The sequence below is a fragment of the Myotis yumanensis genome, unplaced genomic scaffold, assembly GCF_028538775.1.
Source record: "Myotis yumanensis isolate MYYU_CA2020_CCGP unplaced genomic scaffold, mMyoYum1.0.hap1 SCAF_18, whole genome shotgun sequence".
Taxonomy (NCBI): domain Eukaryota; kingdom Metazoa; phylum Chordata; class Mammalia; order Chiroptera; family Vespertilionidae; genus Myotis; species Myotis yumanensis.
The window spans coordinates 4,281,476-4,305,596 of NW_027223769.1; the positions used below are offsets into that span (position 1 = coordinate 4,281,476).

The 24,121-nt window shown below is 49.6% G+C and overlaps 2 protein-coding genes across 4 annotated transcripts in view; both read right to left on the reverse strand.

Annotated features, from left to right (window-relative positions):
• Window positions 1-4,592: 4,592 nt before the first annotated feature.
• On the reverse strand, window positions 4,593-13,420 carry TIMM50 (translocase of inner mitochondrial membrane 50). Its single transcript, XM_070397864.1, has 11 exons — window positions 13,301-13,420; window positions 12,242-12,398; window positions 11,585-11,616; window positions 11,337-11,358; window positions 9,124-9,182; window positions 8,912-9,031; window positions 8,491-8,595; window positions 8,291-8,389; window positions 7,055-7,211; window positions 6,638-6,744; window positions 4,593-4,802 (listed from the first exon to the last, which is right to left on the reverse strand). Exons 1-11 carry the CDS (start codon window positions 13,406-13,408, stop codon window positions 4,701-4,703), a joined length of 1,068 nt encoding a protein of 355 aa, XP_070253965.1. The 5' UTR covers window positions 13,409-13,420; the 3' UTR covers window positions 4,593-4,700.
• A 2,485-nt stretch (window positions 13,421-15,905) lies between these two features.
• Window positions 15,906-24,121, reverse strand: part of SUPT5H (SPT5 homolog, DSIF elongation factor subunit) — a 30,482-nt gene continuing 22,266 nt past the window's right edge. For all 3 annotated transcript variants that reach the window (XM_070398700.1, XM_070398701.1, XM_070398702.1), the window contains 12 exons: window positions 23,721-23,867; window positions 23,511-23,636; window positions 20,276-20,360; window positions 19,861-19,980; window positions 19,675-19,777; window positions 19,456-19,583; window positions 19,256-19,361; window positions 18,671-18,829; window positions 18,392-18,560; window positions 18,071-18,274; window positions 16,404-16,499; window positions 15,906-16,322 (listed from right to left, as the gene is read on the reverse strand). In XM_070398700.1, coding sequence (XP_070254801.1) covers window positions 16,179-16,322; window positions 16,404-16,499; window positions 18,071-18,274; window positions 18,392-18,560; window positions 18,671-18,829; window positions 19,256-19,361; window positions 19,456-19,583; window positions 19,675-19,777; window positions 19,861-19,980; window positions 20,276-20,360; window positions 23,511-23,636; window positions 23,721-23,867 — 1,587 coding nt within the window. In that variant the 3' untranslated portion in view covers window positions 15,906-16,178. The remainder of the gene's footprint in view (window positions 16,323-16,403; window positions 16,500-18,070; window positions 18,275-18,391; window positions 18,561-18,670; window positions 18,830-19,255; window positions 19,362-19,455; window positions 19,584-19,674; window positions 19,778-19,860; window positions 19,981-20,275; window positions 20,361-23,510; window positions 23,637-23,720; window positions 23,868-24,121) is intronic.

Consider the following 24,121-nt stretch of genomic DNA (forward strand, 5'->3'; position numbering starts at 1 on the left):
TAAAGCATAGTGATTAATCAGAAAAATATGTAATTATATGTGTTTTCTGATGGTCTTAGGCGACCCCTGTGAAGGGTCGTTCAACCCCCAAAGGGGTCGCGATCCACAGGTTGAGAACCACTGCTCTATCCCAATCCTGACCTCTGGGGTCTCTTGGCACACACCATGTCACTCTCCTGCATAGAATCTTCCATGGTTCCCCAGTGCCTTTAAAATACTTCAAGAATGCCCTAACTGGTTTGGCTCAGTGGATAGAGCGTCAGCCTGCGGACTGAAAGGTCCCAGGTTCGATTCCGGTCAAAGGCATGTACCTTGGTTGCAGGCACATCCCCAGTAGGGGGTGTGCAAAAGGCAGCTGGTCGATGTTTCTCTCTCATTGATGCCTCTAACTCTCTATCCCTCTCCCTTCCGCTCTGTAAAAAATCAATAAAATATAAAAATACTTCAAGATTAACATTTGAGGCCCTCCTTTCCACATCCCCACTACTCAAACAGGTTCTGTGGCCCCAGTTAGTGCCAGGCCTCATGGACCAATTACTGGGAAGCAAATTGGGCCCTGTACTGGGGTAGGTGGAGGGAGCTTCCCATCAAATGGAATTTGGACAACCATTAGAACCAGCAGTGAGAGAAGGCAAATTCCTGCCCTGGATAATAACTTAGGAGGGTAACAGATTCCAGGTCTGATTTCTCCATAATTTTAAACATGTAAAAATAGCCAGCCTTTATTGAGGTCTGTGCCAGGCATGACAGTGTTGCACATGAATCCTCTCACGTCTGTGTGAAGTACTCTAAGGGATTTCTAAGTTTCTTTTTGGCTATTCAGGACTTTTCCTTAAGTGCCTACAGAATGTCATGCTGAGGTGCCATGTGAGCAAAGATCTAAAGGAGGAGAGTAAGCCATATGGATCTGTGGCAGTAGTTGGCAAACTGCGGCTCACGAGAAACATGTGGCTCTTTGGCCCCTTGAGTGTGGCTCTTCCACGAAATACCATGTGCAGGTGCGCATGTACAGTGCTATTGAAACTTCATGGCCCATGCACAGAAGTCAGTATTTTGTGGAAGAGCCACACTCAAGGGGCCAAAGAGCCACATGTGACTCGCGAGCTGCAGTTTGCCAACCACTAATCTGGGGGAAGAAACATTCATGGCAGAACAGCAAGTGCAAAAACCGTAAGGTGGCCATGCCTCGCACACTTAGGGTATCTCCATGGCTTTCCTCATTTTGGTCTCAGCTCAAATACACTATCCCAAGTCCTTCCCTGACTATTCTATCCCATGTAAAAAAGCAGCCCAAGGCCCCAAAACATTCCTTCCCACCACAGTTTTTCTTTTCTTTTTTTTAAAGAATCATTTAATTTTTAGAGATGAAGGGAGAGAAACATTGACGGGAGAGTGAAACATTGATCAGCTGCCTCCTGCATGCCCCCCACTCCACCCGAGATTGAGCCTGCAACCCAGGCCCTGACGGGGAATTGAACCAGCAAGCCTTCCGTGCACGGAACAATACCCAACCGAGCCACACCAGCCAGGGCTGTTTTTCTTAATCCATTTATTACCCCAAGAAATATCTAACCATTGTGTCTTCCCCATGAGATTATCAGTTCCACCAGGTCAGAATTTAATTTGTTCACTGATGCGCTCTAGCTTCTGGAAGGAGGCCTGGCAGTTGGTGCTTAGGAAACAGTGAATGAATGAATGATGGAGGCATTATTAACCTCTTATGAGGAAAATGAAAAGCGTGAGACCTTGTCCAGGATCATAGGCTTGTGAATGGTATGACATGGGAATTCAGACCCTGTTGGGGTTATGCCTTAACACTAACCCAATCCTGCCTTTCAGATGTGCCATGATGCAGCCCTAGAGCATTTAAGGAAAACATCCTAGCCCAGTCATGGCGAACCTTTTGAGCTCGGCGTGTCAGCATTTTGAAAAACCCTAACTTAACTCTGGTGCCGTGTCACATAGAAATTTTTTGATATTTGCAACCATAGTAAAACAAAGATCTATATTTTGATATTTATTTTATATATTTAAATGCCATTTAACAAAGAAAACTCAACCCAAAAAATCAGTTCGCGTGTCACCTCTGACACGCATAGGTTCGCCATCACTGTCTAGGCCAGCCGTGGGCAAACTACGGCCCGAGGGCCGGATTCGGCCCGTTTGAAATGAATAAAACTAAAAAAAAAAAAACCGTACCCTTTTATGTAATGATGTTTACTTTGAATTTATATTCGTTCACACAAACACTCCATCCATGCTTTTGTTCCGGCCCTCCGGTCCAGTTTAAGAACCCATTGTGGCCCTCGAGTCAAAAAGTTTGTCCACCCCTGGTCTGGGCCATGTAACGTAAGCAGTCTCAGAAGCCACCTGTGCCCAAGTCTACACCTCTCCTCCCCTCTTGCAGGTGTGGCCTCACAGACAGCACCATACCTCAGCCAGCACCAAGATTGGGGAGAGGCCTAGGGGGCCCACTGGGCACTGAAGCATGCGCCAGCCAGTGCCAGAGCCTTAATCCCCAGAGGCTACTCGACCACTGGCGGACAGGGGCCAATTGGCAAACATACTTCCTTCATTTCAAAAGGCTCCTCAGGTTCTGTGGAACTGTGTCACCCATGTGGTAGGCAAACACACACACTTGTGGTGGCTCTTCCTCTGTCCTCCACTCACTCTCCAGGATCACATTGCTCAAACACATAAGCCTCAGTCTCCACCTTTGCTTTTGGTTAAGACAGTCTCCAATTCTCAAAGATATGTGCAAAAAAACCCTGCAGCCCCTCCCTCAATCCTGCAGAGGTCCTAGGGATATCAAGAAACCATTCCCGCCCTAACCGGTTTGGCTCAGCGGATAGAGCGTCAGCCTGCGGACTCAAGAGTCCCAGGTTCGATTCCGGTCGGGGGCATGTACCTTGGTTGCGGGCACATCCCCAGTAGGGAATGTTCAGGAGGCAGCTGATCTATGTTTCTCTCTCATCGATGTTTCTAACTCTCCCTCTCCCCTCCTCTCTGTAAAAAATCAATAAAATATATTTTAAAAAAAAAGAAAGAAAGAAAAAAGAAACCATTCTCTACGTTATAGACAGTACACTTAGGGTTAGGGGGTGCATATCTTAATTCTTAGTAGACATCTGTGTGCTTCTTTAAAAATCTAGAGTTTAGAAGTTCAACCTGGCCCACAGTTTCAAATACATTTTAATTACTATAAACACCACCGGAGAAGGTCTTTCTAAAATATTTAACTGGTACTAGCACTAAATGCCAGCTGGAGAGGCTGCCAAACTGTACAGGTTATTTCAATCTGTGAATAACCAGTATGGCCTGGTAACAAGCCCCATGTGAGTATACATATAGTTTGAATAGGAATTGTCCCATTTAACCCACATAACCACTCTAGTAAGATAGGTCCTATCATTAACTCCATTTTACAGATGAGGAAACTGAGGCAGAACAGTGCCTTGCCCAAAATTCACAACTACTATTTTGAGTGCCTACATAGAGTGCCTAATTCAGCCCTCAAACCTACTGTGGGGTAGGTACCATTGTTATTCTTTTATAAATGTGGAAACTGAGGCACTGGGAGTGAAGTAACTTGCTCAACATCACACAGGAAGTGGTAGAGCTGGGATTTCAACTCCGACAGGCTGGAATTCATACTCTTAAATAATAAATGCTGTCCAATTCAGGGCCCAGGAGGCACATGTAGCTATTTAAATTACTTAAAATAATACAAACTTACAAATTCCATTCCTCAGTTATCCTAGTCACATTGCAAGTACTCAATAGCCCATGGCCACTGGACCGTGCAGATACAGAGCAGTATAAACATCATAGAAAGTTCCACTGAGAGTGCTGCTACACAGTCTGCCAGTTTTGATTAGAAGCCAACATTTAAATATTGGGAGGTTTATTATTAATATAAAAATTCCAATTTCTGGCTTCCATTAAAAATAAGAAGATCAGCCTGGGCAGCATGGCTCAATGGTTGGGTGTTGACCTATGAACCAGAAGGTCATGGTTCAATTCCCAGTCAGGGCACATGCCTGAATTGCAGGCTCGATCCCCCAGTACGGGGCCTGTGGGAGGCAGCCAATCAATGATTCCCTCTCATCACTGACATTTCTTTCCCTCCCTCCCTCTTCCTTCCTCTCTGAAATCAATAAAAATATATATTTTTTAAAAATCGGAAGATCAAGCAACTCTATACCCACCTTTCCATAGGGCCATAGCTGGCAGAGCTGAGCAGCAGCTGCCCTCTTGGGATCGGGCGATCTCTCTCCACCAGAGTCCACTGAGCCCACGCTTCACATATTTACACAGAGCCTAACAGCTAACTGTCTTTAAACCCCCAAGGAAGTCCTCTCTTTTCTTTTCCAGATAGGGAATCTGCAGCCAGAAGGGAGCTACACTTTTTGCAGATCACACAGGACACAGGAAGACTCAGCCAGAATAGGGACTCAGGTTTTCAGATTACCAGGCCTGTGTTAAAAACCAGCCCTGATCCACCAAAGCACCCACTCTGTACTTGGCAGCTAATCAGCCACTCAGATCTCACCCCGATGCCCCCATCTGGAGACTCTCTGGACACAGGAGTATGGCGTCTGGGATGGACTTTATTGGACAGTGGCTGCCCAAGCTGTGGTCTGGGAGCACTGCAGCCTGGGGTCTAGGACCCAGGCACTAAGTTTGAGGAGGCCCAGAGGTCAGGGCTGTTTGGAGCGAGGCCACAGGCGGCTGGTAAGAGAGCTGAAGAAGAGGGTCTGCTTGCTGGATCTGGAGAGCTCAGCCAGGCGCTGCTGCTCTTCCTGAGGAGGGCAAAGAGGAGGGGGAGGGTCAGCAGAGTGAGTAGGGTCTCCTCCCAGACTCCCAGGTCCCCAGTTCTCAGCCCAGAAGCCACGTTTATTAAACCTCTGCCCAGTCCAGACCCCTTCTCCCAACCCCCCTAAAAAACAGCTCAGACCCCAGGAACCGAGACCAGACACTGGCATGAGCCAGCTGAGAGTCACAGGAGCCCAGATTCAAATTCCAATATCTTCATGATCACCTTCCCCAGCTCCCTGGGGGCCCCTCTCCTCAACCCGGAAGCTATTTACCCCTGCATGGATGCTGGCAAGACTCAAAACCCTTTACCAGACTGCACTGTTCTGTTCCCTAGTCCCCCAGTGCTCAGCCTGGAGCCCTATGACCTCTATGTGGATGGTGGGGGATCCCAGGCTCAAATCTCCCAGGAATTCTGGCCCTACTCCAAGGACCCAATGCAGAATCTAGACAACCTCAGTCTAGATCCCAGGGAATCTCTTTCCAAGACTCAATCTATACTTTTTCTAAAAATATTTTTTTTTATTGATTTCAGAGAGGAAGAAAGAGGGGGAGAGAGAGAGAGAAACATCAATGATGCCCTAACCCAGTGGTCGGCAAACCGCAGCTCGCAAGCCACATGCGCCTCTTTGGCCCCTTGAGTGTGGCTCTTCCACAGAATACCACGTAAGGGCGCGCACGTACAGTGCGATTGAAACTTCGTGGCCCATGCGCAGAAGTCGGTTTTTGGCCTGGGCGAGTCTATTTTGAAGAAGTGGCATTAGAAGTGGGGGGTGGACATGTAGAGAGGATGAACGAAAGGAGATAGATTAAACAAGTATATGAGTGTGAATGGGAGAGTTGGAAGGGGTCGACCTCAGCAAACGTACCTCAATCAGATTGAGGACGTTTTTAGCAAAGGCCAGCTTAGGAGTACCCTAATTAAGTTAATTACAATGTACCTATCTATATAGTTTAAGTTTAAAAAATGTGGCTCTCAAAAGAAATTTCAATCGTTGTACTGTTGATATTTGGCTCTGGTGACTAATGAGTTTGCCGACCACTGACCTAACTAGTTTGGTTCAGTGAATAGAGCGTCGGCCTACGAACTCAAGGGTCCCAGGTTCGATTCCGGTCAAGGGCATGTACCTCCATTGCAGGCATATACCCAGTAGGGAGTGTGCAGGAGGCAGCTATCAATGTTTCTCTCTCGTCGATGTTTCTAACTCTCTATACCTCTCCCTCCTTCTCTGTAAAAAATCAATAAAATGTTTTTTTTTAAAAGAAGAAAAGAAACATCAATGATGAGAAAGAATCATTGATCAGCTGCCTCCTGCACACCCCCTACTGGGGATTGAGCCTGCAACCTGGTCATGTGCCCTTGACAGGGATTGAACCCAGGACCCTTCAGTCCACAGGTTGATACTCTATCCACTGAGCCAGACCGGCTAGGACAATCCATACTCTTAGTCCTACTTCCAAGTCACCAGGATCACAACAGACCACCCAAACTCAATCTCCAGACCCTGGGGCCAAATCTTCATGGATCCTTTTCCAGGCCTGATCCAACCCATGATCCACAAAACACTGGGGCCCCCAGAGCAGTTCAAGACCACCAAGGATAACTCCTCTCCCAAATCTATCTCAAATGCTTGGTGTTTCCTGCCTCCTTTTCTCAGAACAGGTGCAAAATCAATTTGCCCGTCACTACAAGAGCCCTACAGGTGTGGCAGAGAAGGCATCTGCTCAAGGTCACAAAGCCCAGAGCAGAGCCAGGCTGCTCCAGGGCTCCACCTTCAGGAGCTGCCATGTCCCCCACCTGGGCTGGCATCTGAGCACCCACCTGCTCTAGCCGGCTTTGCCGCTGTTTGAAAGCCTCCAGCGGGTCATCCTCCAGGGCATAGTGTTCCAGCACAGTCCGGACATCCTCCACACCATTCAATGCAATAGCTGGGGACACAGCAGGCAGGAGTCAGCCAGGCTGAAGGCCAGAGGCAGGCAGGCCCACAAGAATAAAGGTGAAATACTAGGGGACCAGTACTCCATGGAACACTTCTCAACAATTGAAAAGGGCTCCCCTAAATATTCCTGAAGAGCACCCCAAACATTCTAAGCTTCTAAAGACTGCAAGATGCTCGTGGACCTTCCACATCTCAAGTACCCAGTTTTACATGAAAAACAAGTCAAAATCAAGTGACTATCATTCCTCTTGAGGGTCAAAGGCTCTGGGGTCAGAAGTCAGGTCAGGGGTCAGCCTCACTCTTGAGGAAGGCAGACAGGTCCAACAAGACCCGGTCATCAGAGTTGCCGTCCCAGGGCCGCAGTGCGACACCATTGTAGGGCTGTAGGCGGAAGGCTTCCTTCTTGCAGTCCACAACCACCACACGGGCTGGGTCCCGATTCAGACAGGAAATGTCCTAGAAGTGGGGAGTAAGTTAGGTTAAAGCCTATGCCCCTTTCCCTTCCACCAAGAACCCACAGAGAGAGAGACAGACACACACACACACAATTGCACATCAGGATCATCATGATGGAGCCTCCCAAAGACCAAGCTGGGATGATAGCATCAAATTCCCCAGGGAGCTAGTCACACAGATTCCTGGACCCAGGGCCTGGTACACAGACAGGTTGATTTGGAGGTTCCCCTGGGAGGAAGCCAAGCACTAGTGTGTTCAACCACTGCCTCAAGTGACTGTGACACGCTGAAAGTTTGTGAACCTCTCGCCCAGATAAAGAAGTGCAGACCGCACTAGCCGGTTTGGGTCAGTGGGTAGAGCGGACTGAAGAGTCCCAGGTTTAATTCCGGTCAAGGACATGTACCTCGATCGCAGGCTTCATCCCTTGTCCTGGTCAGGGCCTGTGCAGGAGGCAACCAATCGATGTGTCTCTCTCCCTGCCTTTCCCCATTCCTTCCACTCTCTAAAAATCAATTAGGTGAAGATTAACAGCAACAAAAAAAGAAGTGCAGACAGATCTATAGCCACACTGGGACTCACTCAAAGGCAGGCACCCAGACACAGACCCTTCAAACCCTCAATCACAGTTCACATCCTTCTGAACCTTGAAGAACTACGTAGATCCACCAACATACAGTGAGAAAGCCAACAGACACCTAAACATATGGGAACTTGGACCTAGACTCACAGAGACCCATGAACTCCTGTTTCCATGGGTATGTTGCTGGTGACAGCAACAGACCCAGGTCAAACAAACCCCAACAGGATCTCAGATAAGATACTATAATTACACAATCCCAGAGACACTCAGTTTCAGACACAGAGAAACAAAAACAGCCTCCTTTTCCCCTCACTTCCACTGCCAGATTCTGGGGAAGGAAGAGGGCCCAAAGGCCCAGTCTAGGCTGGGAACAAGATCAGACCTGGAGCAGACCCAGAAGCAGGACTGACACTAGGGTCAGCTGGGTCCTCTTTCCCTCAGGAAGTGCCAAACCCCCACCCCCAATCCCAGAGATCCACCCATGGCCCCGATATGGCACCTTAACATGGTGCCCATCCATGTATCGTGTAGCATCCCGGAAGAGGCGGTAGGAGATGAAGCCGTGGGGGTCCACACTGTCGATGAGTGGAAATGCAGTCTGGAGTACAATGGGGGAAGAAAAAAGTCAGGCTGAGCCCTGGCCCTGCAGCTCTCTCATACCTCCCCCACGACCATCCCTCCCTTACTCCAGGGCCTCACCATGCCAGTCTCTGATGTAAAGATGACAATTTCATACAAAGGGGCAAGCTGTTGGAATAAGGTCTCTATGCCTGGACGCTTCTTAAACCTCCAGCCAGTGGCCAGCTGGGGAGAGAGTGAGAAGAGTAAAGCACTGAGACCCAGAGATCCCCAAAAGAACAAAGACCCAGCCTAAGGGATTCCTAGAACGAGTCTGCTCTTCCCCTGTCCTTATGGCTCTTGAGGGGTTCATGGTGGGGAGCATCACATTGAGGAAAGGGGCAATGAGATAGAGTGACACCTCCTTCCCAAGATCACACAGTGGAGCTTGGGCTAAATCCCAGACTGGCTCCAGTCCATGCTCCTAACCACATCATCATGATCTGGCCACCCAGGTCTACCACCCAGGTGTCCCCAACCTGCTGCCTTCCCCAGGACACACCGACCACTCAGGGTGCAAGAGGACGCCGGTGAGCTCCAAGACCAGCGTGTAGGGCGGCTGATAGTACGGCTCTCGCAGAGGGTCTGGGAGAAGGCAGGGGCTAGTGGGCTCGATGATCATCTGTGGTACAAGGACAGAATGGGGGCATTCAGACAAGGAGCAGGGGGCTGGGGAATGGAGGGATAGGGACTGGGCCCAGGGCTTCTGCTCACCTGTCTATAATCTTTGAAATATTTGTATGTCCGGCGCAACTGCTGTACCAGAATTGGATCTAGAACAGCGGGGCACAAAGGGATTCCAAGATAAGCCACTGTTCAACCTCTGGACAAACCATGGCTTTACTTACGCACCAGATACAAACAGGTCTATCCGTTTTGAACCAGCTCATTTCTAAGTCCAAAGGTAGTAGGCAATGACATAACCAGACAGGAACAAATATATTTATTCACTTGCCCAATTTTAACTTAAATACTTCTATCCACACACCACCCCAGGTATAAAATAGAATATTTATACATCTGCCCACTTGATGCTCACCTATAACTCTGCTGACATGATGCCACTATAATTTGGAAACACTAGGCTTCCAGATCTGCCTGCTTTAAGCCAGTATGCTGAGTCTAGTTAAAAAATGATGGATGGACAGTCCGGCAGGTGTGGTCCAGTGATTGACCCATGAATCAGGTCACAGTTTGATTCCCAGTTGGGGCACATGCCCGGGCTGCAGGCTCCATCCCCAGTGTAGGGCATACAGGAGGCAGCCAATCGATGATTCTCTCTCATTGTTGGTGTTTCTATCCCTCTCTTCCTCTCTGAAATTAATGAAAACTTTTTTTTTTTTAATGATGGCATATCACACATTTGTGTACTTTAAACCAGTGGTTCTCAACTAGGAGCAATTTTGTCTCCCTCTCTCCCCAGGAAATTTGGCAATGTATGGAAACATTTCTGATTGTCAGGATACTAGCATCTAGTATGTTGAGGCCCAAGAAGCTGCTACACATCCTACAATGCACAGGACACTCCCCCACAACAAAGAATTATCTGATCCAAAATAACAATAGGGCCAAGAATGAAAAATCCTGGTTTAAGTGAATTTATTGAATCCAATTAAAAGTACAAACTTACATAACTGCCTATTTCAATGCAGTATTTCTGGTTTTAAAAACCAAAACATTGGAACCAATTATAAATACAAATTTTATTTTTTTAATATATTTTTATTGACTTCAAAGAGGAAGAGAGAGGGAGAGATAGAAACATCAATGATGAGAGAGAAATCATTGAGCGGCTTCCTCCTGTATGGCCCACCCTGGGGATAGAGCCCACAACCTGGGCATCTGTCCCGACTGGGAACTGAACCTTGACCCCAGGTTCATAGGTTGACACTCGACCACTGAGCAACACTGGTCAGGGGTAACCAAATATTTTAAATCTGCTTGTTTACCTAACCAGTGAAAATCAGTATACTGATTTGTTTAAACCAGTATGATTCTGTTTCTACCCAGCTAAGACATTATATTTATCCACCTGCCCAGTTTAAAATAAATAATGAATCAACATGCAAGTGTGCAAACTTCCCCAGCACAAACAGGTAACTTTCTGCACCTACCAACTTTACTTTTCTCCTGGGAAGGGCCAGGTGTGACAAAACTGACAACTGCCCTAGCCAGTTTGGCTAAGTGGATAGAGCGTCCACCTGTGGACTCAAGGGCCCTGGGTTCAATTCCCGGTCAGGGCACATGCCCGGGTTGTGGGCTCGGTCCCCAGTAGGGGGTGTGCAGGAGGCAGCCAATCCATCATTCTCTCACATCATTGATGTTTCTATCTCTCCCTCTCCCTTCCTCTCTGAAATCAATAAAAAATATATGTTAAAAAAAAACCCAGAAAAAAAACCAAAACCATGAATACGATATACTCTTTAAAAAAAAACAAAACAAAAAACCAGACAACTACTCTCTACTGTCCAATCTGTCAGAAACTCCCCACCAAAAGCTAACTAAAAGGGGGAGGGAGGAAGGAGGCATTGTTTTGGAAATGAGGAGCTCCATGAGGTAGAGGCTTGGAGCGGGGGTGGGGGTGGGGAGAAGAGGCTGTTATAAAGTGGAGGGACTTAGAGGCTGCATATGCTCAGATCTAAGGCACAGAAAGCCGTGTGTGTCTGGCAATAGACAGCACCTTCTTCCAACGCACTCCCACCCCAGACGCCCCTCCCCCCATCTGTCCCTGACCATCTGCTCCTGGGCTGAGGGGCCAGAGAAGGGGACTGGGGCTTTGTAATGCCCTTCCCCCCAAAGCCATCCAGCTACTGACTCCCCTACCCCCAGTAGAAGGAGGAGGGGCACCATATGGGCAGGGCAACATCCCTACAAATGGCAGAGTAGGGAGGATCAGGTGACCACGGATTTTATGATTGTTTACTCACCATTGTCGAATTCATCAGGAATCTATGAGGTAGAGAGAAAAACAGGGTTTGAGATAGCAGAGGCAAAACCCCATCACACCCAGAAAAGGAATCTCCAGGGCCCTGGAAGGTGTAGGCAAAAGTGCCTAGGGAAGGAGAGACTCACCCCAGACCAGAAATGAGCCTAAATCGACCAAGGGGGGCGGTTGAGGGGTGGCATCCACAGGATGAGACCCCTGGCAAGGCCTCTGGGTGTCTTTCCCCCTTACCTTGGCACCAGTTTCATCCACAGAGTTGTTTCCTGCAAGGAAGACAGAGATGAACCAGAGGAATTGGGACCCCCATCTCTTGGGTCTTGAGGGAGAAAAAAAGCAGGGACCTGGATTCTTGGGTGTACGGGGAGAGGGCTTGAAACATGGTCTCCTAAGACTGAGAGAGGAGGGGGCTTATAGCCAGGATGCCCGGGTCTCTGAGAAACGAGGGAATGGGGCCACATCTCCTGGGCCTGAGTGATAAAGGGACTAGTGGAGGGCTGGAGTTTTGGGTGCAGAGGAGGCAATTTAGGAGGCTGATGCAGGCCTATCCTTCCCCATTTTCCCCTCTTCCAACTTCTTCCCTGTAGACTAGTACAAAAACCAACTAGAAACAGTGGAACCTTGAGCACAGGGGATAGAAGAGAGAAGAAAGAGATTTCCCACTTTCCTAGGTAGACGTTCTAGTTCAGCGGTCGCCAACCTTTCGGACCTCAGGGACCACCAGTGGTGGGCGGTCCACCGGTTGGCCACCGCTGTTCTGGTTGACTGTCCTACTGTAGGAGGAGCCATGGGATGATGGTGGGTGAAGCCCTGACGGTAAAGAGGGGAAGCTTCTGCAGGAGAATAAAGAGCCAACAGAACAAAACTGCAGGACAGGAATATGTCCCTCACCGAAGATATAGACGACACTCACGGTTCCACCAGCCCCAAGCAGCCCAGCAAGCCAGAGTGCGACTTTTTTGGCATAGCTGGGGCCCTCCGCGCCCTGCTGCTGCTGGGACCCCTGCGCCTGGGCCTTAGTGCTCGGGCGGCTCCCAATCCCCTTGGCCTACAATGAGAAAGGGGTGGTTAGCCAAATGAGAGAGAGGGATGTCAGGATGGTTCGGGCACCCTGGCCAGGTGAGAATCAAGGCCCGGAGCCAGGAGGCAGACACCCACAGAGCCTCTGGGGCTGTGACCCTGGAGGGGCGGCCAGGAGTTTGACGGGGCTCTCGGAGAGGTCAGGAAATACTGACCGAGATTCAAGAGCTGACAGGCCTGGTGCCCAGACACCGCAGGCAAAGGCCTGGAGAACCTGGAGCCCAGAAAAGCGGGGCAGGGGAGTGAGGTCAGGAGCCTGGCTGGGCACCGGGAGGCCGGGAGCAAAGCAGTGGAGGGCACAGGGGATCGAACGGGCGGTTAAGGCAGCCTGACGTCTGGAGCTCAGGCTCTGGCGGGGAGAGGTTGCAGCCGGACGGGGAGCTGGGGGGTGGGGGCGCTGTCGCTTGTCGGGGATCGGAGAACGGGGCACGGAAGTGATGGACCTGAAGGTCAGAAAGGCTGCTTCTCAGTCACATGGACGCAGGTCGAATCAAAAGCCCGAGCGTCTACTTCACCGCCATCACCACCGGGGGAAACACCGCCAGGCCAGGCAGCGAGTCCTGCGCCCCGGGTCCCTTCCCCTCAAGTTATTCCCTGAGCGGCCACTGAGTTGAGGAACAGGTGACCCTCCTCCCCGGCACCCACGTGGTGTCCAAAGGAAGTGGAGTTCAGAGAATGTCCTGGAGGCCCGAGGCTACCCCACCCCTGGGGAGCAAGTGTTGGTCACGCCGGGAGGCTGGGAAAAGCCGAAACGCGGGCGGCGTTCCATTCAGCACCCTGAGGTGCCGCGTCCCAGAACCCTGCAGCGGCGGTGCGCCCGGAACTCCGGGAAGGGCCTTCGCACCCGGAGCCCACCACCGTCCCGCTCACCTGGTCCGAGGCCCGGGGGGGCGGCGTCACCAGCCTCGCGCACAAGCCCCGCGCGCCGAGGGAGAGCCCGCTCCGCCAGCGCAGGGCCAGCGCCGCCGAGGCCGCCATCTTGCGCTGACGTCACGCGGCCTCCGCCCACTCGCCCTCTTCCCGCCTTCCCGGGCGGGGCTCCGGCCAATGGGGGCGCAGGGGCGGGACGGGTGGACGGCAGCCCGAGAGAGACAAAGGGCTTCGGGCGCAGCTGCGGCCGTGCTCGCCTGCAGCGGCCCTTCCACCACCCCCGCGCGCCTACGGGGATGAAGGCAGCCCGCTCCACCGCCCCGGCTACAGGACCTGCTCAGAGGCAAAGCTGAGGCCATACTGAAACCCTGAGGCTGCCGGCCCTCACAAACTCGCTTCCTCAACGTGGAGGCCATCTGTCTCCTCTCCTGTTCTCAGACCCCTTTCTCGCCCTTCCTCCCATTTCATGGGACCCTGCCAAAGGAAGGCGGCCGCGTCGGGCGGGGTCGGGAGTGTGCGAAATGAACGAATTAGGGGTCGGGAGTGTGCGAAATCAACGAATTAGTGGCCAAAGGTAGCCACAATGCATCTCCTTCAAATTAGTTTGAGAGGAAAAAGTCTGGTAGTATTTATGTGCACTTTAAAAACATGTAAAACGACCATATAACATTTAGGGGTAAATACTATGGTGGTAAAAGTACAAAGTCAAAAGACAAATGGGCCCTGGCCGATGTGGCTAAATGGTCAGAGCATCAGACTGCACCCAAGCGTGGCGGGTTCCATTCCCGGTCAAGCGCCCAAGCTCAGTACCTGGGTTCGCTCCCGCCCACCCTACCCCTGGTCGGAGCGCGCTGGAGGCAACCAAGCCATGTCTCTCACATGGTTCTTTCTCCCCCCACCTTCTGAAAGGCAATGGAAAAATATTCCCAGGTGAGGATTAACAAAAGATAAATGCAATTAAGGGTTGTGGATACCTATGGAAGGGAATGAACTGTGGGTGCTGCTAAAGTGGGTGCTATTTGGTACATATTGTTTCCTAAACTGGGTGGTGGCGACACAAGTGTTCCTGGTATATCTTTTTGAAATATTTTATAATACATTGTTACAGTTGTAAAAAGACATGAATATCAAACGAGGAAGGTGAAGGAAGGCCATAGTATTACTAGTAAGCTCCATTGTCTACACGCCCATGCCATCAGACAAGCTAGAGTTCTGGGGTCACCACTATGTAGGCTCAAGAGAAAGGACAGCACAACAGGAGGAACTTGGGTTCCTGAGTCAGGATACTGACTGATTTTCACACAGCTCAAACATGAGTAAGACGTCCATCAATCGCACGGCAGGTTTTGTTCTAATAACCTCTTTACCATGTTTTCTCAGACATTCCTCTCAAGTGCCCCCTGGGGTAGGCAGTATCATTTTCTACATGGGGAAACTGAGGCTTAGATAGGACCTAGTTATCTGCCCAAGACCACACACTGTGGAAACAAGTGAGGTCTAAAAATGACCCCACTTACAAACACATTAAGGATGAAAAAAAAAGGCCACATGCTAACCTGACAAGCTCAGGGAAGGCCTGCATGGCAGTTTTGCAAACTCAAAGACATAAAGTAACTACAAAGGATGGTCTGAAATTAAAACTTTTAACTAAAAGCATTTATGGTGGGTAGTCATGTCCTAGACCAGTGTCTTCCCTGACAGTCACTCTCTATCTTAACTGAGCCTATTGTCTTTTTGCATCTTTGATAACATATTAGAAATGTCAAGTTTACTTGTACCCTCCTTTTTTTCCAGACCCCTTAGGGCACAACCAAATGCACCTGGGTGCCTGGACAGAGACCATAAATTCCTTCACTGTTATTGTTATGTTAGTCATTGACTGTTAACTATCCTGCATCCACCTAAGAAGTATGTGTCTATCATTTTACTTTTTATCCAATCCCCAGAGGGTCTCCCCCAGCCCCCACCTCTTTGCTTTCTTCCGCCTCTCTAATCTGTCACCAATGGATTTCATGTAACCCACTTACATCTCCTTTGATTACCCTATATAATAAAAGGGTAATATGCAAATTGACCCTAACAGCAGAATGACTGGTCGCTATGACACGCACTGACCACCAGGAGGCAGACTCTCAATGCAGGAGCTGCCTCATGGTGGTCAGTGTGCTTCCAAAGGGTGAGCGCCGCTCAGCTAGAAGCCGGCTCATAGCTGGCCAGCACAGTGACCGTGGCAGAAGCCTCTCCTGCCTCCTCTGCAGCGCTAAGGAGGAAGGATCCTGGGCTGCCAGAGGGATGGATGTCTGACTGCCAGCTTAGGCCCATTCCCCCAGGGAGCGGGCCTAAGCTGGCAGGTGTACATCCCCCGTGGGTCCCCGACTGCAAGAGGGTGCAGGCCAGGTTGAGGGACCCCTCTGAGTGCACAAATTTTTGTGCACTGGGCCTCTAGTAATGTATAAAACAAGGTGAAGAACTGCCATTCTCCAGAGCACTATCCCAATCCGTTGAGATTCTGCTTTCCGGCAACTGTCAACACTGTGGCTCGAATAAACTCACAAAAATTCTTTACAGGTTTGATTTTTCCGTTAGCGCACACATACACACGCAGGACTTTTGACAGCTTTTTATTGAAAGACCCTAACATAAAAGCAAGCTGAGGAAGGGGGGGATACAGGATGGGGACCGTCCCCCAGACTCTACTGATTCCCATAAACATCAAGGAGAAAGATAGGAATCCTGAAAGGAAAACAAAGAATACTGAACAACCAGGCTAGGGTCTGCTCCACGCCTGGATCCTATGTCTGAACCAAGGACTAGGGAAGGAAGAAGGGACACCCTCTATCTGCCAGATGTCTGCCAAAGTTCACCAGCCCGGCCTGCCTCAAGCCTCCAGGAGCTTCCCCAGGAAGCGGAGGTTGAGGATCTTGAACTGTTCATCGAGATCCATGTGTACGATGCCATCCTCACCATCGATGCTCAGCAGGACCCCTGTGGCTTCCCGATCCTCGCCCAGGATGACCTTCACCTGGAGAGTGGGCATGGTGTCAGGTCCATGTCCACAGCCCAGTGCCCGAAGCCCAGTGCCCACAGCCATGCCCCTCCTTACCTTATTGTTCTTGGTGGGAGTGATGGGCTCCAGGTGCTCACTGGAGATGCTGACAACCTTCTCACTGTCCTTCAGGTACACAGAACACATGCCTCCCTGAGGGTAGGGACAGCCTGGTTAGCCTGACCTGCTCCCAACATAGGACAGATACTCACATGCAGGGGACTCAGGCTCAGTGCTCATTCTAGGAAGTCACTTTTCCAAGGCAGGAAAGGCCACAGCTGGGCCAGATTCCAAGGCCTAGAGTCTGAGGTATGTGGGGGCAGGGTGACCAGATCAGCAAGGGAAACACCAGAATGAAGCCACCTTAGGCCAAAAGGGACACTGATTCTCAGGCATTTAACTCATGTCCTAAAATGTCTTCAGATTTTTCCATACTCCTCCTGGGCCCTGTCTCAGGGATGGCCCTACAACCCCTCAGTCCCCAGCCAGACTATGAACCTTGTCTTGGCTCCTTCACTGACAGCCTCCAGCTCTGAGGCCTGTCAATTCAGCCTCCTGAGAGTGTTTCCCCCCTCTCCTCCTAGCCCCCTCTTCCGCAGGCCCTGTTGTGACCTTTCCCCAGCTTCCAGCCCCAGGCTCACCACCCATAACCTATCCTTGCTAGAGCAACATAGTGAATTAATACCAAACAACATATCTGATCCCTGCTTAGATTCTTCCATGACCTCCATGTCCTCAGCACACAGTCCACATTCCCCAGGCTGACACGTGACCTGACCCCAGCCATTTCTCTGGCTTCATCACCTTCCAACTTGGTTCTTTATGATCCAGACATGAACATACTTCAACTCCCCAAAATGTGCCAGGCCTTCACTCACCTGTAGGCCTTTGTGAGTCCTCTCTGTCTGGAACATACTTAACCACTTCTCCAGCCACTTACTCCTAGTCATTCTTCAGGTCTCAGTGCAGATGTCTCCTCCAGGAAGCCCTCCCTGACCCCCTCCAAGTTGGTAAGGTGCCTTCTCTGAGTTTGCATAGCTCCCCTTGCCCTCTGTGCTTCCCATATTCCAGCTCTGGCCACTCGGGCAGTGTTGGGGCATATCTGGTAACATGTCCCACTAGAATATGAAATCTGTGAGGTCAGAGCCTGGAGCTGTCTTGCTTAGTCCCTGATGTTTAATTAATTCAATATTTACTGGTGAGCCAAACAAGGTGCCAGTTCTTCATCTAAGAACTGGGACTACTTAGTAATAAAACACAGGATTAGTAATTGAAGAATCACCAGGGAAAACTTTAAGCTTTTAGGCAGAGGTCCATGAAAAAGAATTATGTGGACCTGTAAGATATAGGCCTGAAATAGCCTAGGTGCTTTCCTGAAGTAGAAGTTAACTAGACAAAGAATGAAAGGAAGAGAGTTCTAGACAGAAGAAAGTGATGAGCAAAGGTCCTAAGGCTAGAGGGAACTCAGTGACTAAAAAATGCAGAGGCCAGTAGTGCTGGAGCAGGGAGAGCCCAGGAGCTGTGGGTGCCTAGGGCTGTGGGTGAAGCCTGGCACAACAGAGCTTCAGTCCATGTTACTTGAACTGATCTCAGAAGAGTGTATCACCAAGTAGCCATACTCATGGGTGTCAATCATTATTCCAGGCAGCGGGAACCCCAGTCATGAACACAACAGGCTTTATGGAACATCCAAAGGAGACAATGCCAGCCTGGGCCCCACTTACCATGACACTGCGGATGACCCCCGTCTGCCCCACCACTTGCGTATCCAGATAGGTGTCCCGCACTTTCACCTGGATGTCAGTGGTTACCCAATCGCTAGAGTTCTGCTCAATGCCTGAGCCTGGTGTATGTGGGTTGTAGCCACCAGGGGAGGGGGCTCCAGGTGTCATCGGACTGTAGCCAACAGGGCTCGGACTGGGGCTGGCCTGTAGGGGAAAGAGGGGCAGTACTGTTGGGAATAGGTCATCTGAGCTGGTTGTCCTTAAAGGCCTGAGACCCACCCTTGGCCACCACCCTCAAGGAACATGCCAGCTAACCAGCACCTGATAGGCCATGGGCGAAGGTGTGGGGTGGTAGCTGGCCGGAGAGTGGGTGTTCTGGTAGCCAGCTGGGCTTGGTGCCACCTGGTGGTAGCTTTGGGGACTAGGACTGGGCTGGTAGGAGCCTTGTGGAGAGGGGGCAGCATAGGGGGAAAACTGGTCTGTGTTGTACCTGCAGAGACAAGGAGTAAAGGGGCCATTTGTTGGGGGCAGGGAAGAGGAAGTGGTGGCACTGGGGAGAGTTGGGGCAGGGGTTAATTAGGGCTACCCCAGTGGACTCACATGGCTGGTGTCCCTGGCGTCTGTGGGTTGTACTGCGGGTTAACCTGCGGAGATGAGGGGTCTGGGTAGCCAGGTGTTTGGGGATTGGGTGTACCCCCATAGGCCTGTGGGGATGGAGTAGGCTCGTCATCGAAGGCATACTCATATTCCTCCTCAGCCCTGTTGGAGAAAGAAGTCTGTTTAAAATGGTGATCATAACAATGTAGCAAATGCTTCCAGAACAGCACTGTAACCAGACAAACTGAGGCAACTTCACCCTTACAATAGCCTCCTCTGGAGGTCTCCATTTCACAGCTGAGGAGACTGGAGTCAGAGATTAGGCTGCCCAGAGTCACACAACCTGTCACATGACCAAAATCACACACAGTGTCTCCAAACCCAGGTTTTAACATGTGCTACTATTGGGTCGGAAAGATTATTTTGCCCCAGCCATGCCTACTCCTTCACAGACCAGCTGGGGCTGGAAAGAGAATTCAGGGTGAACCATACAGACCCCTCTACTCGCCAGACACCCAGCATAACTCACACATGGCACACACTCCCAGTAGCTCAGAAAACCTTGTGCCCTCAGCAACTGGTCCTCACCGTGACGGCGTGTTAGGGTTGTTGGGGTCCCAGGCCCCACTCTGGGCAGGAGTACGGCTGCCATCATGCAGGGGTGTCTGCGAGCCATAATGCGGGGTGCGGCTGCCTGTAATAGGAGGGATGTATGTGTCCTTCAGCTCTGTCCTATCTCCAGTTCCCCCCATATCACCCCTCCGCCCTGTCCCCTGGGGAGCACTCACCATCCTGAAGAGGTGTCTGAGAGCCATACATGGGTGTGCGGGAGCCAGAACCATACATGGGTGTCTGGGAGCCATACATGGGCGTCCGCCCATAGGTTGAGTTCATGCCACCCGGGCGCCGTGAGCCCCTGTGGACAGAAACAACAAATGGGATGAGTATGCCTTCTCACCACGTGATAACCCACTCCCAGCCCTGCCCTGCCCTGTCCCAGCCCGTACACTGTGGTGAGCCGCTGACGGTCTACAGAGATGGTCTGGCAGGTAGAATGCAGCTCCACTCGGGCAGTAGACTCTGTGGCATCCTTCACCACACCAATGTAGCCTGATGGAGAGCAGGTCAGACTGGGTGGGGCTCTCCTTCACCATGCCCCCTCCCCAGGCCTCCACATGGGCTTCGAAGATCACCTTTATAGGGCCCCTGGGAGATGCGCACAGTCTGGCCGATGAGCTCATTGTCTCTTCGCCCCCGGCCCCTGCTCATGCCACCACTGCTGCCACCTGGGCTACCAAAGCCACCACGCTGACCTGGGGAGGGAAAAGAACATTACCATGCCCTCACCTCACATTCTGTGCCACAGCTAGGGTACCCACAAACCCTCTCTTCAGTTTGACTCTCCTCCTCCCCTGTTGGGTTAGAAGCCTTCTCTGGGGTTCCCATCACAGCCCTGACCGCCCTGGGCTGTCACTATGGGGTGGGCCTGGTCTCCAGTAGGCTGTGAGCCCCATCTGGCTGAGCCAGTCCAGAGCAGGCATTCAGTGACTAAGAGCTGAACCTCCCTCCACAATCCCCAGACACAGCCCCATCCGGACGCCCCCTCACCTCCAGCACTGGGGTGCATGGGGCTGCTGATCCGGGGACTCATTGGGGCAAAGCCACCCAAGGTGAAGTTGGTCACATCTCGTGGCTAAAGGAGGAACAAGAAGTGAACTGACAGGCAGGGTCTAGGTGACAGACTCCCAGCCCCCTTGCCAAACTGCCTGCCTGCATTTGAGAACAGTTCCTACTTGAACCTTCCAGCCGCCATCCCTACCTCCCCCTGGTGACAATGCCTCAATTTCCCTTTGGGGAAACTGCCACACCCCTATGCCATCGTGGGCCTGTTAATCAAGAGGCCTTGTCAAGGACTCGTCAGGAATTTAAACCCCTAGTGACACAAAAACTGCATGCCACGGACTTCATCAACCCACTGACAGGGCCCAAAGGAAAGCACCTCCTAGTCCCAGCTACCCGGATCCCAGGCCTGATTTTCTTTCTGATACCTGGTTCTACAGAACCTTCCTGCAAATACCACCTCAGGGCCTTTGCGCTTGCTGTGTCCCTGAGATATTCATGTGGCTCTCCATACATATATTCAGGATCTGCTCAAATATAACCTAAGGCCTTTCCTTAACCTCCTCTATCTAAAGCAGCAGCCCCCATCATTCTCTATCTCCTATCCTTATCCTTTATAGACCATAGTAGTTAAAAAAAAAAAAAACTAAGGAAAAAACCGGAAAACTTTCATTTATAAATGCCTATTAGACATTTTTTTTCTTCAATGCCAATAAACTTCCTTTGGGTTTCTCACAAACACCAAGAAAGTAATATAAGATGAAAATGAAATATATCATGTTAACAATGTACTAATGTACATGTTACCAGTAATATTTCACCTTTAAAACGTACGAGTTTTTAAAAAATCAGAACCACTTTTCATTTGTTAATGGATTAGCAAAATAAATTTAAATTTCACATTCCATCATGCAACTTTGTATTACTTTTAAAATAAACACACCTTGCCCTAGCTGGTTTGGCTCGGTGGATAGAGCGTCAGCCTGCGGACTGAAGGGTCCCGGGTTCGATTCCGGTCAAGGGCATGTACCTTGGTTGCGGGCACATCCCCAGTAGGGGGTGTGCAGGAGGCAGCTGATCAGCGTTTCTCTTTCATCGATGTTTCTAACTCTCTATCTCTCTCCCTTCCTCTCTGTAAAAAATCAATAAAATATATTTAAAAAAAAAAGAAACATCGATGAAAAAGAAACATAGACCAGCTGCCTCCTGCACACCTCCTACTGGGGATGTGCCCGCAACCAAGGTACATGCCCTTGACCGGAATCGAACCCGGGACCCTTCAGTCCGCAGGCTGATGCTCTATCCACTGAGCCAAACCAGTTTGGCTGAAACACTTTTAGATAACTAGTTTTGGTAACCAGATTTTCTGAAATTTAAAATAGGTATTATGTTGCCCCCAAACTATTTTGAATCACTTTACAACATGCCTAAATGAAATAGTATTCTAAATGTATATTATTATATTGACCCAGGATAAAATTCACTTAAAGAAGAAAGCAAATTAGAGTAATGGAGTCAAAGGAAATGAAGCAGGCATTATTAATAGCACCATCAAAACTCATACTGTAACCTCAGCCATACACCCAGAGTAAAGACTATTGCAGTAAGAAGTTCTATAGCAGTCACAAATATCAACTATATAGACTGTGGAACAAAATCAAATACTTATATTTGAATATGTCTATGTTTGATCATCTTAAAACAAGAGTTATTTAGATATTCCTCTTATTCAATGAAATCCTAAGAGCCTCCCATTAGATCAGTGGTTCTCAACCCATTTGGTGGTTGAACGACCCTTTCATAGGGGTCGCCTAAGACCATCCTGCATATCAGGTATTTACATTACGATTCATAACAGTAGCAACATTACAGTTATGAAGTAGCAACAAAAATAATTTTATGGTTGGGTCACAACATGAGGAACTGTATTTAAAGGGCCAGAAAGTTGAGAACCACTGCATTAGATGAATGAATAGTATCACTGACCAGATTAATGAAAAGTATAAACCAGCAGATCTGTCCTCTCCCTGTCTGAACCAACCCTTCTTTAAAACACAGAATTAAACCTGGCCCTGTGTGGTTCAAGGGTTGAGCGTTGACCCATGAACCAGGAGGTCATAGTTTGATTCCTGTTCAGGGGCACACATGCCCTGTGGGGGGCATACATGAGGCTGCCAATCAATGATTCTCTCTCATCATTGATGTTTCTGTATCTCTCTCCCTCTCCCTTCCTCTCTGAATCAATAATAATGTATTTTTTAAAAACACAGTAATAAATAAAATGATTACATTTCAAAAACCTTCCCTGTTAAGGCAGCAGGCAAAACACAAAATTATCACATTTACTAAGGAGATATCTTTTTTTTTTTTTAAATATATTTTATTGATTTTTTACAGAGAGGAAGGGAGAGAGACAGAGAGTTAGAAACATCGATGAGAGAGAAACATCGATCAGCTGCCTCCTGCACACCTCCTACTAGGGATGTGCCCGAAACCCAGGTACATGCCCTTGACCGGAATCGAACCTGGGACCTTTCAGTCCGCAGGCCGACGCTCTATCCACTGAGCCAAACCGGTTTCGGCACTAAGGAGATATCTTAAAAGTGAGGTATATCTTGAGCCCTGGTGTATTGGTTAGAGCTTCATCCCAATACACCAAGGATGCAGGTTCGATCCCTGGTCAGGACACATATTAATGAATGCATAAGTAAGTGGAACAACAAATAGATGTGTGTCTCTCTCTCTCAAATCAGTAAGTAAAAAAAAAAATTTTCAAGGTATATTTCTAAAATATAAGAATAAAGATAAAATTTAAAAATAAACAAAAATAAAGCAGCACCCCCCCCCCATCATTTCCTATTCCTGTTTTATTCTTCTTCCTAGTGCTTGTCATCACTCCATATTGCATGTTGTGCCGTGTATGTACTTATCTATCTATTCACCTCCAAAGTAACAGCTCTAAGAGGACAGGTTTGCCTCTTAGCCACTACTTTTCTCATGTCTGGCACTTAACAGGTGCTCAATAAAACCAAATGAATGAATGATTTGGTAAACAGCTCAGACACCCAATAAACCTTTTTCTTCACACTTTGCTGAGGACCTGACACTGACATCTGCCCCTCTAATTCTCTACAAGCCCATTCTCTGTCTCTCCTGGGGTCAGTGAAGGCTGGAGAGCCAAGCCAGATACCCATTACACAAGGTGCCACCATGCCCACCTTACCTTCGAGCCCCCAGCCAGCACCAGGTGACGTGTCTTGCAGACAAACATGCCCCCGTTCTCCACCAGTTTTTTGCAATGCAGGAAGGCAAAGCTGCGGAAGAGATGGCGAATCTCACCCTCCCGGCCCTGGAGGAAAAATAATGGTCACACATGGCTGTCTCCCACCCCTACTCTTTCAGACGCAGCTGATGGGCAGGAGCTCATACTTACTGAGTGGGGGCCATCAATGACCTTGACGATGTCTTTTACATGGATGTTGTTCTGTTCCGAGTCTAGGGCCACAGCAAATCGGTTGTCCTTCTTCCGAGTCACAGCCTGGTGCCTGACAGTCACCACCTTCCCATACATATTAAGCACCTATGGAGGGAGAGGGCGGATACTGAGGGGTGGCCTGGAGTAAGGCTTCCCTTAAGTGGGATGATCCTTCCTTGTGGGAGACTGCAGGATATCTAGGTTCCCTGGCTCTGGGTCAACCAAAATGTCAGAGCGCCAGCCCCTTGGCACTGGGTCAACCAGTAATGTTCCCAATCAGACTCCAACCCCTTGACTGAACACCGGGAACTGGAGAGATGGGCAGAGGAGTAGATATTAACATAATAGCTAATGTTTAC

Coding starts and splice junctions, on each gene's coding strand:
- TIMM50 (XM_070397864.1), bottom strand. CDS start 13,408: ATGGCGGCCTCGGCGGCGCTGGCCCTGCGCTGGCGGAGCGGGCTCTCC. Junction 8,390..8,490: donor TTACATCAGAGACTGGCATG/GTGAGGCCCTGG, acceptor ATTGTACTCCAG/ACTGCATTTCCACTCATCGA. Junction 6,745..7,054: donor CCTGTCTGCCTTCCTCAAGA/GTGAGGCTGACC, acceptor CTGTGTCCCCAG/CTATTGCATTGAATGGTGTG.